The sequence below is a fragment of the Symphalangus syndactylus genome, chromosome 2 (genome assembly GCF_028878055.3).
Source record: "Symphalangus syndactylus isolate Jambi chromosome 2, NHGRI_mSymSyn1-v2.1_pri, whole genome shotgun sequence".
NCBI classification, from domain to species: Eukaryota; Metazoa; Chordata; class Mammalia; order Primates; family Hylobatidae; genus Symphalangus; species Symphalangus syndactylus.
This window is the reverse complement of record NC_072424.2, coordinates 132,956,791-132,975,044: the sequence shown is the minus strand read 5'-3', so window position 1 is coordinate 132,975,044 and position 18,254 is coordinate 132,956,791. Positions and strand designations below refer to the sequence as shown.

The window sequence follows — 18,254 nt, the reverse complement described above, 5'->3', positions numbered from 1 at the left end:
ACAAAAATAGCATACATTTCTTAAGCAATGTAGACATGTTTCTCTCTGGCTAGGTTCTTATATTCACATAGCAGTAAAGAAAAGATTTGGGGCTTTGAAATAAAAAATCACAGACTCTACCAGCAAAGTGTGGCCTAGGACAAGATTTACCTTGCTATGATTCAGCTCCTATTTTGTAAAAGAGGATATTATTAATATAATTCATATTGAAAAAATTACTTGTTACTTAAGTTTTGTGAGCAAAAGAGGTCACTTATGTGAAACACCTTACATACCAGAAAATGTCACCTGTAGATTCAGTACTATCCCATTATTATATATCATTCACCATACTTTAAAGTTATCATTAATGGGTGGTTTTACTTTGAATTCCATGCATTTTTAAATACAAAGTAAAAGATCCTCCTACGTAGGATTTAAAAACTAGAAGAGACATCGTAAAGAAATTTAACAGAACGAAGCAAGGGAAAAATCCGTCTCTCTGTGTCATCTTTTTGAAAACACGGTGCTCAATTTTGAAGTGACATTTCCAGATCTGTCATGGATCTGTCGCTTTCAGTACATTTTTCTGGAAGTATGATCACAGCCAGAATGCACATCCCCACACATGCCAACGCCAAAGGAAAAGACAGGACCAGATGCAAGGAGCCAGGGATGCCAGGAACCAGCCCGGACGCTCTCTCCTAAAGGCTCTTGTCTTACACAGGTACATTTTTTTCTCTGGTTCATTCTCTCGGGTACTTTTCTTCTGGGCAATGATTTCAACCCGGTGCTTAGCAACAAACAGATGCTGCCTTAAAGGTGCAGGCCCCACCTCTCAAACCAGGCTTGTTGAGAAGCAAACTAAAACCCAGCAGAGGTCACTGTGGAGTAAGAAACTTCACAAAGAACAGGGCCCGGAGGAAGTCACAGGCTCCCACTGAGGGTGGCAGAGCAATTTACTGCTGCATTTTTGGAGATCAGGAAAAACATAATTACGGATAAACAGGTGGGGGAAGGACATGAGCAGTACAAATTAACACTGTGCCTTCACCCCCTCTTGTTCTCACCGTTACTGACAATCAGAGAAAGACTGTATCACTGGCTGGGCGCCGTGGCTCACATCTGTAATTCCAGCACTTTGGGAGGTCGAGGCCAGTGGATCACCTAAGGTTACAAGTTCAAGACCAGCCTGGCCAACATGGTAAAACCCTATCTCTACTAAAAATAAAAATTATGCGGGCATGGTGGCACGTGTCTGTAGCCCCTGGGGTTACTCAGGAGGCTGAGGCAGGAGAATAGCTTGAACCTGGGAGGCAGAGGTTGCAGTGAGCCAAGATAGTGCCACTGCAATCCAGCCTGGGTGACAGAGGGAGGCTCCATCTCAAAAAAAAAAAAAAAAAAAAAAAAGACTGCATCTGGTGAGGCCAAATGAAACAAGCTCTTGATGTGCCATGAGTTCACTCACCACTCACAACCAGCCCTCTCAGGAAGGCACCATCATCACTTCCTATGGAACAGGCAAGAAAAATATGGCTCAGGAAATTCTAGAAAGTTGCCCAAGTTTACACAACTAGTGCCTATGGTACTCCAGGGATCTGAAGGGTGGAAGTCTGGCTTGAGCTGGTTCACACCACCACTATACTACACAGAATGCCCGCCTGGCAGTTAACTCCCTTTACATAAAATGGGTGCAACCTAAATTTCCTGATTACTTTCCATTATTCTATGCCACACACCATGTTCCCATTGAACCGAATGGCTCAGGGAACATTCCCCAAAAGGGAGTGGCATGCTTCTGCTCCACACGGGTGCTCACTTCCATCTCCTCTCTCTGCTGTACCATCCTTACAGAGTCAGTGCTGAAACATAGAAACCCTCCGACTGGGTTTAAAATGCCCCCTCTTATGAATTCTCTCCTGTCTCTCCTTTCTCTGCCCTCAAGTCCTCTCACTTCAATGAGTTTACTCTCCTATGTCCCTGGTACAGCATTTGGCAAAGCCCAGCTCACAGGGGGGTCACTTCTAAGTCCCGCACCAGGAGAAGATGAATACCAGCAGAGGCTTTGCCTTCTGCATCCTCATTCTCCCTTAGCCATTAACACAGTGCGTCCCACACCCAGGACACACTCAGAACTTGAGTGCTGAGCTGGATACAACTAGAAATTCACAGTCTTATTACAGGCATGAAAGGTAAACGCTGTCTGTTTTCAGTATCTTACTCAAATCTGTTGACATAGCGTCAAGTTCTTAATGCTCTCTGGAAGCTTCGAGAAGAGAAATTAACAGATTATTGAAGGAGAGTAAGTTCTGGACAAGAGAAAAGTGTGCAGATAGATGGAAGGATGGAAGGACCAAAGAAATAATCCTATTAAAATCCATTAAACAAGGTGCTGTGCTACAACTGCTCTGAGCAATGGTTTTCTGATCTATACTGCCGACCCAAGATCTAGTGAACCACAGAAGAGAAGACGCCTATCAAAGCCAAGGCCATCAAAGAGTAAGACCCTCTCAAGAGATCCCCTCAATGAAAAGTTAAATGTAATTTTTGGTGTGTGTTAGGCAGACAGACAGACAGACACACACACACACACACACACACACACACACATAACCCTCACAAATGTATACAGTTCAAGAAAAGTAAAACCTGGTTATTCAAAGGAAGCACCAAGAATTTAAAATTAATTTATTAGAACTAGAAAAAGAAAAAGCTACTTGGTGCTTATAGATCTCTTAGGTTGTTGTAAGCTTTGCCCATTTGGAGGGAAAGTTGGATTAATTCTCTGAAGGAAGGTCAATGCTATCCAAGTTGAAAATACACATGCTTTAGTTTCAGGAAGCCAGATGAAATATTCTCCAATATTCTTTTCATAAAAAGAACAGAGAATCCTAAAAATAAGCATCAAAAATGGAGCCATCTGGAAAACTCTTTTTCCAGGCTCCCCATTTCAAAGATGCTACTATGTTAAATTAATCTTTTTAACCACCCAGAATTCCATGGTTGGCTACCTTTGTCAGGACTGTTACACACCTACCATGCCTCCTACTCTACTTCCTCCCCTCAAAGAAAAACAAAACAAACAAACAAACAAAAAATATATATATATATATATTTCCAACTAGCCTCTTCAAGGTTTCCTGGTCCTAAGAATGCAAATGGAGACAGAAAAAATACAATAATAGAAAGGCAATCCAGGTCAAATCTCAGCCTTGTTAGGGGCTGTTATCTAGTGCCTCTGCACTTCTGTTCCTTCACCTTCAAAAGAGGTTAAAAACACCAGCCTCGTGGGGTAGTTAGGAGACTGAGGGGAGGAATTGCATTTGAAAGACATAAATTGTAAAGATTTTTTTGGAAGTTGAGCCTGGATCAGGGCATTATACTGTACTGGGCGTAATTAACTGCATTTCAGCAATGGCCACTATAAAGAACTTCCTGAGAATCACCCTTTGTTCCAAAGCCCCGGGGCATTGTAGTGGCCACTGCTGCTCAGATCACCTTGCAGTCAGCTCCAACTGGCCATCACGACACGGGAACATCACTGGGCTGCAGCCACAGTCACTCCAGACTGACTAGTGAATGTCTGCAGATCACTTTAGCTCTCCTTGGAGGGCATTCCGCAGAAGTATTTTTTATTATTATTATTACATCAATGGTCCTGAAACCACATGCCAAATTACTTATGCTCAGTATGCAGCAAGGAGAAAAAATTGAAACTCCGTGTGTTCTCACAGCAGATGCTTTTGGATCAAATGGCTCGTAATTACTACTTGGATCACTGAAGGGAAGTGAGTAGCAAAATCACAATCTGGCTGTCACAAATGGGCCCACACCACCACAGTGGCTGATAAAAGGAAAGTCTATTTGCAAGGGAGATGAGGAGAAAACACAAAAGGGAGTTGCACACTCCCAGTTTTCTTAACAACAGTAAAATGTCATAGAAGAGAAAGTGTTTATTTCCTTCTTGGACTGAGGCCCACACATCGGTTGATATGAAAGAAAAACAAAGATGGATCTAGCTAGCTCGCTAGCTGTATGCATATATGTATACATATATATGCTATGTAGGGTTGCGTATTAATATTCTGTCTAAACAGATTACCATACTGTGGTGAAGAATAAGCTGTTTCATTCATAGTTTCCATTTAGGAAAACAATATTAGGGGGTTTGTTTTGGTTTGGGGGTTTTTTGGGGTTTTTTAGCTTTTTTTTCAGTTTACAGCTCATGACTAACATGACAATACTGCATTCACTCACTGCCACAGAAAGTTGGAACACCCCAAGCCAATTTTCCAGGAGAAGGGGCCAAGGCCCAGGGGCTGTCACAATTTCTGCAATGAAGCTTCCGGGGTTGCCGCCATCTGAGCCTTAGTGGGGACTTTGTTGTCACAATCTCCATGACAAACACCTCCCTTCAGAGGCCGTGTAAGACTCACTATTACTCATCCAGACGTTCACTATGAAAAGCTTTCATTTTTGGCAAGCCAAAGTGTCCTCTAAAAAAATGTTCAAGTAAGACTGGCTTTATTCCAGCCTTAACAGATTTTGAATTCGGGTGACTCACTGTTGGGCTGTTATATGATGCATCAATTAGAGTGAAATAGTTTAAAATGCACACGGCCCCTCCCTCACAACAGCCTTTCTGTGTTATAGAAATGGGCAAAATGTACTTATTGTATAAAAATAGGTTTGTGCAGGTTACAAGTATTCTCCAAGAATGATTAGCAGATGAAAAGTAGCAAAATGAAATATTAATTATTTAGGCAACTCAGGCAGAATTTTAAGTCCCAGAGATATAAAAAAACAAATTACACCCTTAGTTCTATCTGCCATTCTATCTGAATCTAGTTATCTGGATACGACAGCACAGAAATTATAGAGGCTGCATTAAAATAGTCCTATAAATGAAAGGAATTTCTTCAGTATCCCTACATCACATGTAATGCTTAGCTAAAATAAATAGGAGTAACTGTTTAGATACACATGCTTAAAAAAACAAACGCAGAAATCATAGTTTTTCTCACTCCTTAGAGCATCGATGGGACCTGTTTATTTGAGCCCATCTTAAGCACTAAGCTTAATTCTCACTGTAAGTGGCTACATGAGCAAAATTTATTTTCAAAGTCCAACATAAACTCTGTTAATAGGAAGTGTACTGATGCTACAGTTTCATAACTTTCTTTTTTCAGGGATGGTGTCTTACTCTGTCACCCAGGTCAGAGTGCAGTGGCATGATCTTGGCTCACTGCAACCTCTGCCTCCCAGGCTCAAGCAATCCTCCCACCTCAGCCTCCCAGGAGCAAGCCACTACACTCGGCTAATTTTTTGCATTTTTCGTAGAGACAGGGTTTCACCATGTTGCCCAGGCTAGTCTCAAATGATCCACCTGACTCAGCCTCCCAAAATTCTGGGATTACAGGCACAAGCCACAATGCCAGGCCTCTTCACTTTCAAAGTAAGAATTTTACATTGTTATATAATGCTGGAAGAGATATGACCCTAAAATTATGGGCCTTTATTACAAATAAGTCATCTTCAGCCATTAAATGACTACATCTAATAGAAATAATTAATCATCAAATTTATTAAGCGAGTACTATATCCTTCGCAGTGTGCTATAGATTGAGAATATACTGATAATCATAGGGCATATATAAACTATATCGATTACAAGCTTTCCTGGGAGCCATGACATATGCACTTGACAGAGTAGCTAACAGTAAGAGACGGTAAGTGCAGAGTAAGAACTGGCTGGGCGCGGTGGCTCACGCCTGTAATCTCGGCACTTTGGGAGACTGAGGTGGGTGGATCGTGATGTCAGGAGTTCAAGACCAGCCTGGCCAACATAGTGAAACCCCATCTCTACTAAAAATACAAAAATTAGCCAGCCTTGGTGGCAGGTGCCTGTAATCCCAGCTACTCGGGGGGCTGAGGCAGGAGAACTGCTTCAACCTAGGAAGCGGAGGTTGCAGTGAGCCAAGATCACGCCACTGCACTCCAGCCTGGGCAATAGAGTGACATTCCATCTCAAAAAAAAAAAAAAAAAAAAAATTATTTGGTGGAGGAGAAATTAGAGAAATAACACAGCTTCATGGGGATGTTGTGGGTTTGAAAAAGGCACTAGGAAGAGGCATAGGTATGTCCGGGATTTCATACTCTAGGATTTCATTCAGAAATCATTCTGAGGATTTGTTTGGTCAGAAGCAATTTTAGGGATGAGGAGACATTACTCAGGCTCCCCTTGACGGCACCTGGAGAGACACAGCATAGAATGTACTATCTATGTGAAGATCCCTGACAACCCTGAGAGGAAAATGCAATTTTGTATTCAATGAACTCTCAAATGAAGGTAAGTACTGCTGAGGAACAGAGATGTATAAATCAAAGATATTATTATGACTTCAGTCTAGTCATGTCACTAATTTTAAAATGGAGTTATCATGAGGTTAGATACCCCCAAAACGCTTGGCATTCAAGACTATCTTTTTAGAGAATACCTACTGGGACCATTTTAATTATAAATCTATTTTCAAGGAGTTCATGTAAAGATTCTGAACCAGCATTCCTCGCTTAAGTTAGCATTTGTGGCCGGGTGCTGTGGCTCACTCACCCTGTAATCCCAGCACTTTGGGAGGCCGAGGTGGGTGGATCACGAGGTCAGGAGATAGAGACCATCCTGGCTAACACAGTGAAACCCCATCTCTACTAAAAACACAAAAGATTAGCCGGGCGTGATGGCGGGCACCTGCAGTCCCAGCTACTCAGGAGGCTGAGGCAGGAGAATGGCGTGAACCGGGAGGCAGAGCTTGCAGTGAACCAAGATCACGCCACTGCACTCCAGCCTGGGCAACAGAGTGAGACTCTGTCTCAAAAAAAAAACAAAGTTAGCATTTGTGTCATTCATGTAAAACAAGATGACAGCCATCTATAGCAAAGTTTACCTCACTGGAGTTACTGGAGTTTTGAGGTAGCTGAGTTCCAGAAAATCCATGGCTGCCACTTGAATCAAATATCTGACAGATGGGGGAGGAAAAACACTAATGAAATGGCCCTGTAATATTCATTTGCCAGCTACTCTTTTTCATTATTTAAAAACTAAAGTTTTATAACATTTTAGAAGAGCTTCATATCACAATCTGTACTATTATTCTAATACACTTAAAGTTTTAATTTCCCACATAGTTACGTTTTACTTTTTTATGTCATCTATTATTTAAGTTGGCCTGTAATCCCAGCACTTTGGGAAGCTGAGGTGGGCAGGTCACCTGAGGTCAGGAGTTGAAGACCCGCCTGGCCAAAATAGTGAAACCCCATCTCCATTAAAAATACAAAAATTAGCCAGGCGTGGTGGCACCCACCTGTGGTCCCAGCTACTCAGGAAGCTGAGGCAGAGAACTGCTTGAACCCGGGAGGTGGAGGTTGCAGTAAGCTGAGATCATGCCACTGCACTGCAGCCTGGGCAACAGCGCGAGACTGTCTCAAATAAATAAATAAATAAAATTCTTGATATTGCTTTTAATCAAAAAGTACATGTTTCTGAAGGTGTGAAACAGAACCACCAAAATCAAGCTCATACCTACTTTTTTTAATATGCACAGAATAAATCTTGGAAGAAAATACAGCTAAATGTTAAAAGTGGTTTGTTTGGGTAGAAGAACTAAAAACAATTGCCTTTTCCAAATTTCACCTTCTAAATTTTGTAGTGGCATAATAACATTAAAAACAATATAAACATTTAGAAATACCTACTAAATCAACTTCGTTCAGTTATATAAATACCGACACTGTAATTAGTTTCATATCTTTTTAAAACAAAAAATGTTCAACCAAATGCTTTTGTTTATCAAAAAAATCTATGTTGAGAACAAATTACCACACACGCTGGGTAAAAACCATATTAGGCTCATATCTAATTAGCAGAATATCTGCATCTAAGAAAAATAAGCAAGTTATTTATCAAGTTATTGTTTAATTATATAGAATATACTGTCTTGATTAAAATACCTTAAGGACATTAGTTAACCATCAAAGAAGCTCAGTTCACAAAGCATAAGCATTCGGCTTTATGGCTCAGGCCTGTAATCCCAGCACTTTGGGAGTATGAGGTGGGAAGATGGATTGAGGCCAGAAGTCTGAGACTAGCCTGAGCAACACAGGGAGACCGCTCCCACTCCCATTTCTACAAAAACGATTTTTTTAAAAATAAAGCATAGGCCCACCATTAGCAAAGGGTTTGCAGTTGACTACAGTCAATAATGAGGAAATACATTTCCATTACAACCAACAAATAAGATTACTCTTTACAATTAAATTAAATTAAATTACAGGCTGGTCACAGTGGGAGGTAGAGGCAGGCGGATCACATGAAGCCAGAAGTTTGAGACCAGCCTGGCTAACATGGTGAAACCTTGTCTCTACTAAAAATATAAAAATTAGCTGAGTGTGGTGGCTCAAGCCTGTAGTCCCAGCTACTCGGGAGGCTGAGGCACAAGAATTGCTTGAACCCGGGATGTGGAGATTGCAATGAGCCAAGATCGTGCCACTGCACTCCAGCCTGAGTGACAGAGAGACTCTCTGTCTCAAAAAAGAAAAAGAAAATTTAATTACAAGTAGAACCACAATTTTAAAATCTGATATTTTTGTATATGAGTATATAAACATGGTGGCCACATAAAAGAAGTTTCCTGTGATTCTGCTGTCTGTTAATCAACCAACCCACTCTCCACCACCTCTAACTTTATTGTTTCAAGGTTTTAAACACGTCAAAGGAACTGATACTGGCCCTTTTACTTACCTAATTCACAAAAGCGTTATCAAATAAATAGCCATATACAAATTAGAAAACAAAGATCCAATAAAATGTGACTCTTTCCAATGATATTGAAAACATAATCAGAAAAACAGCAGCTCATTGAAAATAAACGCAAAAACTTCAGATTTAATTGCAAACAATTTCCCTATTCACCTGAATGATCAGGTCATCATATAACTTGTTTTTTCAACAGCTTTGAAACAGAATAATCCTAAAACATATCAATCAGCAAGATAAAATCCATTATCACGCACCTGCATCATGAAATACAGGTGCACCATGAAATACACATATTCAAAATGTTCTGAAAACAATGTACGATACTTGGGCCACATTTCACCAACATGTGCTTAGGCTATTTTTCCTTAATGAAAATGTTAGAAGAGGCCAGCCACGCTGGCTCACGCCTGTAATCAGCACTCTGGGAGGCCCAGGTGGGTGGATCACTCACCTGAGGTCAGGAGTTCACAACCAGTCTGGCCAACAGGTGAAACCCTGTCTCTACTAAAAATATAAAAATTAGCCAGGCATGGTGGTGGCACCTGTAGTCTTCAGCTACTCAGGAGTCTGAGGCAGGAGAATCGCTTGAACCCAGGAGGTAGAGGTTGCAGTGAGCCAAGATCACACCACTACACTCCAGTCTGGGTGACAGGGCAAGACCATCTCAAAAAGAAAAAGAAAATGTTACAAGAGCCACCCCTCCCCAAGTGAAAATAAGAACCAGCAATTTTCCAGCGTTTCAAGACCGTGGACTTAGGCAGAAACTAGTTCCAGCCTGCCCTTTGGTGCTGATGAACAGGGTAAGGTAAGTGGTGTAACTAAACTCTTCAAGTGTCAGTCTCCTCGTCTCTAAAATGGGATGACAAAACCCCAAGGCCATGCTCTAAGGATTTAGTGAGCAAAATCCACAGCCCTATCAACAGAACTGAGCTGCCACTCCTCTGATTATTAATTTTCCATTTATTTTAATATAAAATCTATGAGAAAATAAATATTAGTACTAGAAGGAAGGAAAAGTGTGGATTATTTTCTGATTATTCTTATTTTTTCTGTTCTTAAGCACTGCACGCAGTGTGACTACCTCTTCAGGAGTGCCAGGATAGATACCGCAACTTGTGCAGTTTCGTTGGGCAAAAAAAAAAGTGCATGCTAAGAGTTGATTCCTTTGAATCAACTTTTCTTTTCTTTTTTTTTTTTTTTTTTTTTTTTTTTTTGAGATGGAGTCTCGCTGTCGCCCAGGCTGGAGTGCAGTGGCGCGATCTCGGCTCACTGCAGGCTCTGCCCCCCGGGGTTCACGCCATTCTCCTGCCTCAGCCTCCCGCATAGCTGGGACTGCAGGCGCCCGCCACCTCGCCCGGCTAATTTTTTGTATTTTTAGTAGAGACGGGGTTTCGCCGTGTTAGCCAGGATGGTCTCAATCTCCTGACCTCGTGATCTGCCCGCCTCGGCCTCCCAAAGTGCTGGGATTACAGGCGTGAGCCACTGTGCCCAGCCTTCATTTTTATTTTTGAGACAGGGTCTAGCGCTGTCACTCAGGCTGGAGTGCAGTGGCAAAATCATGGCTCATTGCAGCCTCGACCTCCCGGGCTCAAGCAATCTTCCCAATTCAGCCTCCCAAGTAGCTGGGACTATAGGCGCACACCACCACACTCGGCTATTTGTAGAGATGGAGTCTCACTCTGTTGCCCAGGCTGGTCTTGAACTCCTGGGCTTAGGTGATCCTCCTGCCTTGCCCTCCCAATGTGCTAGAATTACAGGCATGAGCCACCCCACCTGGCCTGATTTCATTCTTAACAGAGAATGAACACTGATGATTTATAGCAGGCTGAAAATTAGGGGTTTCAGGAATTTCACTCTAGTCTGCTGTTCCCATGCTGAAGAGCTCACCTGAGTTATAGAAGGTCTCTTCTCCTTCCCTTTTCTGGCCAGTGTGTCCAGCCCTTTTAGCGAAGAAAATATTCCCTTCTTGTTTCTTCCTCGCTGGGTCAGTGACAGTGTCCTTTTCCGGAGAGCAGAGTCATCTCTAGAACATACCTAATGTAAAACAGTTTTAAAAAAACTAAAGGCTTAGTATTTGAGTGGCAGAAAAAATTAATAGTTGCCCTAAGGAAGTGAGCTCTGCTTGCTATAAACGCATTCTGACTATCACCAAAAGCTCCTGCATGTCTGAAATACCAGGAAAGCATCCCCATATAGACCGCTCTCATCTGGATAACACAAGTCATGACATTCAGGTCTCTCCATGGTGGGCAGCAGTGTCAGCAAAACCGCTGCAGACCCCTAAGCTGAGCCAACACAACACACAGAAGCCACCAAAATGGGAATGACTTCAAAAAACCCGACAGGGCGCTCTGCAGGACAGAGAAAACAACCTTTAATCCATCCTTTAATCTTCGCGCCACTGTTGCCCCTTCTCCACGATCCCACTTTCCTGATGGTAGGTGGTGGAACACACAGAAAGGCAGAGATGAACATGCAGTAACCACCCACTAGCTGCTGGACTCTAGAATAAGCAGTAGAGAAACTGGGGGCTCTACAGCACGACGTCTTGTCTCCTTCATCCCCAGGCCCATGGCCTCCGGGTGACCTGGCCTCTAGGTGTCAGTTGTTGGGTCAAGCCCCACAAGCGCCGATGGCAACAAGCCGAAGAAAGGGGAAGCATCCACAGCCCTCCCCGAATGCTGCAAAAACAGCCTTCCTCAGGAACTTACCAGAGCATGGAAAGAGGAAACAGACAAGATGCCCAGCCTGCCGAGGGCCAGCTTGGAGGGGCGGCTGGCAGCTGCAAGGAGACTCTTGGGGTTCGGTAACTCCCCACCTTGTAGGCTGGCCAGATAGCAGCGCATCCTGAACAGATCCATGTGAAATTTCTCAAGATTCTGCTCCCATTGCTGGATCTTAAAGCAAAAGCAGAGGTGATTTAAATAAAAATTAAAAGTTTTCATGGGTTAAAATGAAAATGTGATCCCTTTCGCAAACTTGAAGAAAAAATTAGCTTCAGCTGGTCTGCATGGCTTAAATTAGCCTTTCCTGCTCACCCCATCTCAATCCCTTCCATCAAAATACATGGGGTCCTTTGGGAGGCGAGGCGGGCAGATCACTGAAGGTCAGGCATACGAGACCAGCCTGACCAACATAGTGAAACCCCATCTCTACCAAAAAAAAAAAAAATTAGCCAGGTGTGGTGGCAGACACCTGTAATCTCAGCTACTCTGGAGGCTGAGACAGGAGAATGGATTGAACCTAGGAGGTGGAGGTTGCAGTGAGCCAAGATCATGCCACTGCACTTCAGCCTGGGCAACCAAGCAAGACTCCGTCTCAAAAAAAAAAAAAAAAAAAAAAAATGCATTGGGTCATCCGGCACTTCATTTTATCAGGATAGCCAAACAAAAACAAAAACCAAAAGCTGGTGGTCCCAATACAGTGACATGCCAAAAAGGCATGATGTTTGGAGAATGCCAACACTCTAAACCACCCTGACTGAAAACAGGATGCAATTTGCAAGTCAGCTTTTTCACTTTGCTTCATTTCCCTTCACATTTACAGTCCCTGATCCTAAACTGGATTAACTGAACTGCACACAAACAGACGCCAGATAAATAAAAGCAGTGACTTTATGTTTCTGTTCATTCTGAGTAAATGACTCAAAACAATAAGAAGCAAATGGACTTCAGGGATAAGGACAAATAGAATTTTGTCCTTACTAAGAATACTCCTAAGTAAGTATCTTGGAGAATAACTGCCATCTGTACATCTACATAAAACTAAAGTATATGCAGCTGTTTACACCACAGAAGTTCCTATGAACTTCTTCAAAACTTAAGTCATGAGTTGGTAAAGCCAAACTCTGGGAGCCACTCTCCTTTCTGCCAAAGATGTCAAAATGCATTACCTACAAGTATTACCTTCATGCAAAGATAAGTTATTAATAATAGGTGAAGAGAGGCTCTTGTGACTTGCCAACATAGGGACTCAGCAGAAGAATGAGAAGAACAGAAAGCTGTGATTCAAAAGGTGTTGAGAGCAATCTTAACACTCAAGAGAAGGTCTGTAAGTGAACGCTTGTAATAAAGGATGCAGTGTGAAGAGTTAGGTCATTTCAGGTACACCAGTTGCATCTCTAGTTCTGCCGTGTTGCTGAGCACCCAGACGGATCCCAGCCTTTCACACTAAGCTTTCTAGGTGAATCCTTCATTCTGGATAAATGATACTTTGAAGCATTTCCAACACTGGACACTCTGCCCCCTCCAGTCTCTCCTCATAGAAAAGTATTACAAATTCTGGGCATTCCCCAGACCTTCTCCAAGTTCTCTGTATCTATTTCTTAGGTTGGTCGCTGCACAACTTTTCTGCATGAAAGAAAAACAGTCACAAGGTCTAAACAAAGAATTTCTTAATCATCATCATTTGTCAGCAAGACAGTGACGTTCCAAGGTGCATTGAAACAATGTCAACATCCATAAAGAATTTAACCTCACTTAAGATCCTGTATACCCATATTAGCAACGTGGTGGCCTACTGGTATCAGCCTTGAATGGACAGAATGACCTGCTGGCTTTCAAAAAACGCACATGCCCAGGTCCTATGCCTGAAGATTCTATCCATTAGATCTGAGGCCTAGGAAAGTTTACATTTCATGAGCACCTTCTGGGATTCTGGTGCGTGGCCTTACTGATGACTCCTGTTCTATGCTAACAAGCCAGTTCAAATTGAAACTGCAAGTCTCTTCCTGGTCCTGCCATATTACAGAATTCCAGATTCCAGGGTGATGGATGGGTACAAACCGACACCTTACTTAAGGTTCAGTAAAAACTATAATCTCAGTTCTGTTTCCCAAACATCTTCTCTCCAGATGATTCCTGAAAGTCCACAATTATAGATGGATTCCTTTGTCTTCTAATAATATGTAGATATTTCTAGATTGGATAATGCATTAAAGTTTATCACACTCATTTATGCCTCACTGTAAAACAGTTTATCAGATATTTTCTGAAGGTTGTATGGAGGGTAAAGATATAAGAGGAAAGAAAATGAATGAGTCAGCCAGGCACGGTGGCTCACGCCTGTAATCCCAGCACTTGGGAGAGGCTGAGGTGGGCAGACTGCTTGAGCCCAGGAGTTTGAGACCAGGCTGGGCAACATGGCGAAATCCTGTCTCTACAAAAAATACAGAAATTAACCAGGCATGGTGGTGCATGCCTGTAGTCCCAGCTACTTGAGAGGCTGAGGTGGGAGGATCTCTTGAGCCCAAGAGGTGGAGGCTGCAGTGAATTGAGATCACACCATTGCAGTCCAGACTGGGTGACAGAGCGAGACTGTCTCCAAAAAGAAAAAAAGGAAAGAAAAAGAAAATGAATGAGTCACTGGGTACCAGAAGGTAAAGATGCCCATGCAATCCATGGTGGATTAAAAAGATAAAAAAGGCCGGGAGCAGTGGCTCACGTCTGTAATCCCAGCACTTCGGGAGGCCAAGGTGGGCAGATCATTTGAGGTCAGGAGTTCAAGACCAGCCTGACCAACATGGTGAAACCCCATCTCTACTAAAAATACAAATAAAAAAAAATTAGCCAGGTGTGGTGGCGCACTCCTGTAATCCCAGCTACTCAGGAAGCTGAGGCAAGAGAATCGCTTGAACCCAGGAGGTGGAGGCTGCAGTGAGCTGAGATCGTACCACTGCACTCCAGCCTGGGCAACAGAGTGAGACTCCATCTCAGAAAAAAAAAAAAAAAAGACAAAATAAAATAAAATCCAGGTCTATGCCAATCACCATAGATTGGGGAAGAAGACAATCTCTTGTATTTGCACTGAGTCCTGTAGTTTTAAAAGTATTTTTAACAGCACTATTTAATGTACTTAGGTGACTACACATCAAAGCAGCACTGAGACGTAAAGACAGTTCCATCCCAAATGATACACAGGGAATCGTAAAGTTTTGTCAGAAACACTTTAATAATCTTCAGCACTCATAGACCTCTCCACCCAAATCTTGGGACAAAATACAGGTGAATTCAGAGGAAGAACATGGACCCAGATGCTTAGGTTTGTTGGAAAGTCAACAGGGCTGAGACACCCCAATAGCCCAAAGGAGACCTTATAAAAATCAAGACGTTTGTTGTCTTGATTATATTTTATTAAGTTTCAAGACAACCAGTATCTCAATAAACTGTACATTATAGAGTTCATTTAAAATTTAATTTAGTAGAAAATGCAAAGGAAAAGTAATCTTATGACTTCTTTATTTCAACAATGTTCCTTATCCTTCTTATCCTTATCCTGACTGGAGTGTTTGTTTGTTTGTTTTCGTTTTGAGACACGGTCTCACTCTGGTACCCTGGCTGGGGATGCAGTGGCACATTGTTGGCTCACTGCAACCTCTGCCTCCTGCGCTCAAGTGATCCTCCCAACTCAGCCTCTCAAGACCACAAGTATATGCCACCATGCTTGGCTAATTGTTGCATTTTTTTGTAGAGACAGGGTTTCGCCATGTTGCCCAGGCTGGTCTCAAACTCCTGAGCTCAAAGCGGTCCACCTGTGTAATGGTTAATACTACGTACCAACTTGATTGGGCCATGGGGTGCCCAGATATTTAGTCAAACATTATTCTGGGTATGTCTCCGAGGATGTTTTGGGAGATATTAACATTTAAATGGGTAGACTGAGGAGTGCAGATTGCCTTCCGTAATGCGGGTGGGCCTCATCCAATCTGTTGACCACCTGAAGAGGACAAAAAGGCTGACACCCCCCTCAAGTAACAGAGAGCTCCTCCTGCCTGACAGCCTTCAAACTGGGACACTGGCTTTTTTTCCCCCTTGGCTTTGGACTTGAACGAAACATGGGCTCTTCCTCAATCTTGAGCCTGCCAGTATTCAGCCTAGAACTACACCATTGGCTGTCTTCATTCTCATGCCTTAGACTCAGACTGGAACTATACCATTGGCTCTCCCAGGTCTCTAGCTTACTGACTTACCCTGCAGATCTTGGGACTTGCTCTTCTCCATAACTCTTTCTTATAATAAAATTCTCTCATTCTCTCCCTACACAAACACATACACACACCTCTTCAGGTATACACACCCCTACTGTTTCTGTTTCTCTGGAGACCCCTGATTTACACAGCCTTCATCTCTGTAGATCTCTGTGGCAGAGTAAGCCATCTTTACTCATATATCTATTCCATATTGAAAGATCATAGTCATCTTATTTTTAAGGTCATGGTTCTTTATAGAAAGAATCAGTTCCAGAGCTTAAATGAAGATTCGTGGTTAAATAAGAATCAATATGAAATATTTGACTTTTCTTTCCACAGACTCACCAAAAATGTAGAGAGGAACTTGAAAGAGTATTCAAGTAAAAGTATGGTGAGGCCCCCGATTCAGATGCTTGGGTTCCTTAGAGGGAAGGAAGAGGTACAAGTACTGGACCCAAAGGCTCACAACAGACCTTATAGTATTTAGAAAGGCTGTTAACCTTTGCAATGAAATTGCAAAGGAGTTGATATTACCATACCTTCATTTCTCAGCAGTTGGGACTTAAGTCCAGAAGAGAAGCAATTTGACCAGTCATGTAAAAAGCTCGCCCTACCTGACTAGCAGACCCAAAGCCGATTCTGATGTGAACAACATGTGGGGGACAGGGACACTCTCAAGTAGCTATAACGGGGTCCCTGATTCCCAGGTCTTCTGACTCATAGGAAGATACCTGTGCACTATCCTAATAGTGACCTTAGCAACTTTCATTTACATTTTTACTTGTCAACTTTATTTCTGCCCATAACCCCAGGTATTCTACAGAGAAGGAGGTAAGACTACCACACTCTCACTTAGTGGCCCTATTCATATTGAACACTTTACATTTCAATATCCTACCAGCCTGGACATTCAAAGCCAGCCCAAATTTAAAGTAATGTTAACTTGAAAGAAAAACATTTTATAAGAATTCTTCAGAAAGTGACATAAAAGACAAAGATACACATTTTAAAGGGTAAAGGAATAAAAGACAATCTTTTAGCTATTATATATGTTAGTTTAGAGATTCAGTACAGTTCAATGATAATAATCACCAAAATAGTAATGTATTACCTGACCACATTTATCAAGGTGTTTCTGGAGATATTTTTTTCTAACATCAAAAACTAAAATGCCTAAAATCAGTTCCTTTTAATCCAAGACACCCCACCCCCTTTTCCTAAATTCTTTAAACACTGACAAGTTTGTAGATGTTTCCTTATTATTTAAAGATAAACATCAAGATACGATATAAAAAGAAAAAAAAAAAAACACTTCCAGCCTGGTCAACATGGTGAAACCCCGTCTCTATAAAAAACACAAAACTCAGCTAGGTGTGGTTGGCGCACGCCTGTAGTCCCATCTATGTGGGAGGCAGAGGTGGGAGGATAGCTTGAGCCCAGGAGGTCAGGGCTGCAGTGAGCCGAGACAGGACCACTGCACACTCCAGCCTGGGCAACAGAGTGAGACCCTGTCAAAAAAAAAAAAAAAAAGGAAAAAACGTAACTTCTATATAGATTGAGCTTTTGTTTCTTTTAATGCCCATGCTCAAAACATAAAAATGACAAGAATGAAAAAAACTCACTCTAAGGAGGTTTTCATTATCTTTCATTGTGAAAGGAAGTTACTAATAACAAAATTATGGGGGAACATTCCCATTTTTAAACATTGGCACAAATTCAATGCAAAATTTTCCTCTTTATTGCTAACACAGCTTTACTGATTTAATGAACTCAGACAGGTTATGGTCTCCTGTAGTAAAGTGGGAGGGAGAGGGATGAAGCCTAATGCTAAAAATAACAAATGAATAATGATTTTTTTAAAAAAAGATGACAAGTACATTCCTGCCACACCCAGAAGTCCTAGAAAAATATTTTCTGCCATTTAGTCATTTAATCGCAGTAGTCATTTGCCTATTACTAGGTTTGTCCTATAAGATAATTCATGTTTCTTTCTTGGTGTAAGAAGCTGAAAAACTCCCGTTCCATGCTTTCCAAATACTAAAACCTATCTTCACGGAAGAACCAGCTAGTGACATAGATTACACTCAAGTTTAACAGTAGTTAGAACAACCAGCTAAAGCTGACACATTCGGTTTTGTTCTGTTTTCCTTTGAGATGTAATTCCCATACCCAAAAATTCGCTCAGTTTTTTAATCACTGTAATTCCCATCAAATCAACCTGAAAAATCCATGTAAATCAAGGATTCTAGTCCGTACAAAACAATTCCTCACCTTGTTTAGTTAGCAAGCAAAGCATCATCTGATTTACCCAAGTCTTACGGAGCAGTAGCACCTATGAATTAGGAGCAAAGATTTGTGTCCAAATCCCAGCTCTACCACTTACCAGCTGTGTGACATTAGCAAATGTACTTCTTGGTGCTCCAGTGGCGCAATCAGTTAGTGCATGGTACTTATACAGAAAATGTACTTCTCGTCTGGGTGCAGTGGCTCACTCCT

At 42.0% G+C, this 18,254-nt stretch overlaps 1 protein-coding gene across 1 annotated transcript in view; it reads right to left on the bottom strand.

The window, feature by feature from the left end:
* The window catches only part of TIAM2 (TIAM Rac1 associated GEF 2), a 530,223-nt gene that overhangs the window by 83,373 nt on the left and 428,596 nt on the right, over positions 1-18,254 (bottom strand). The window contains 2 exon segments of the mRNA XM_055267826.2: positions 10,679-10,825; positions 11,503-11,688. Coding sequence (XP_055123801.1) covers positions 10,679-10,825; positions 11,503-11,688 — 333 coding nt within the window.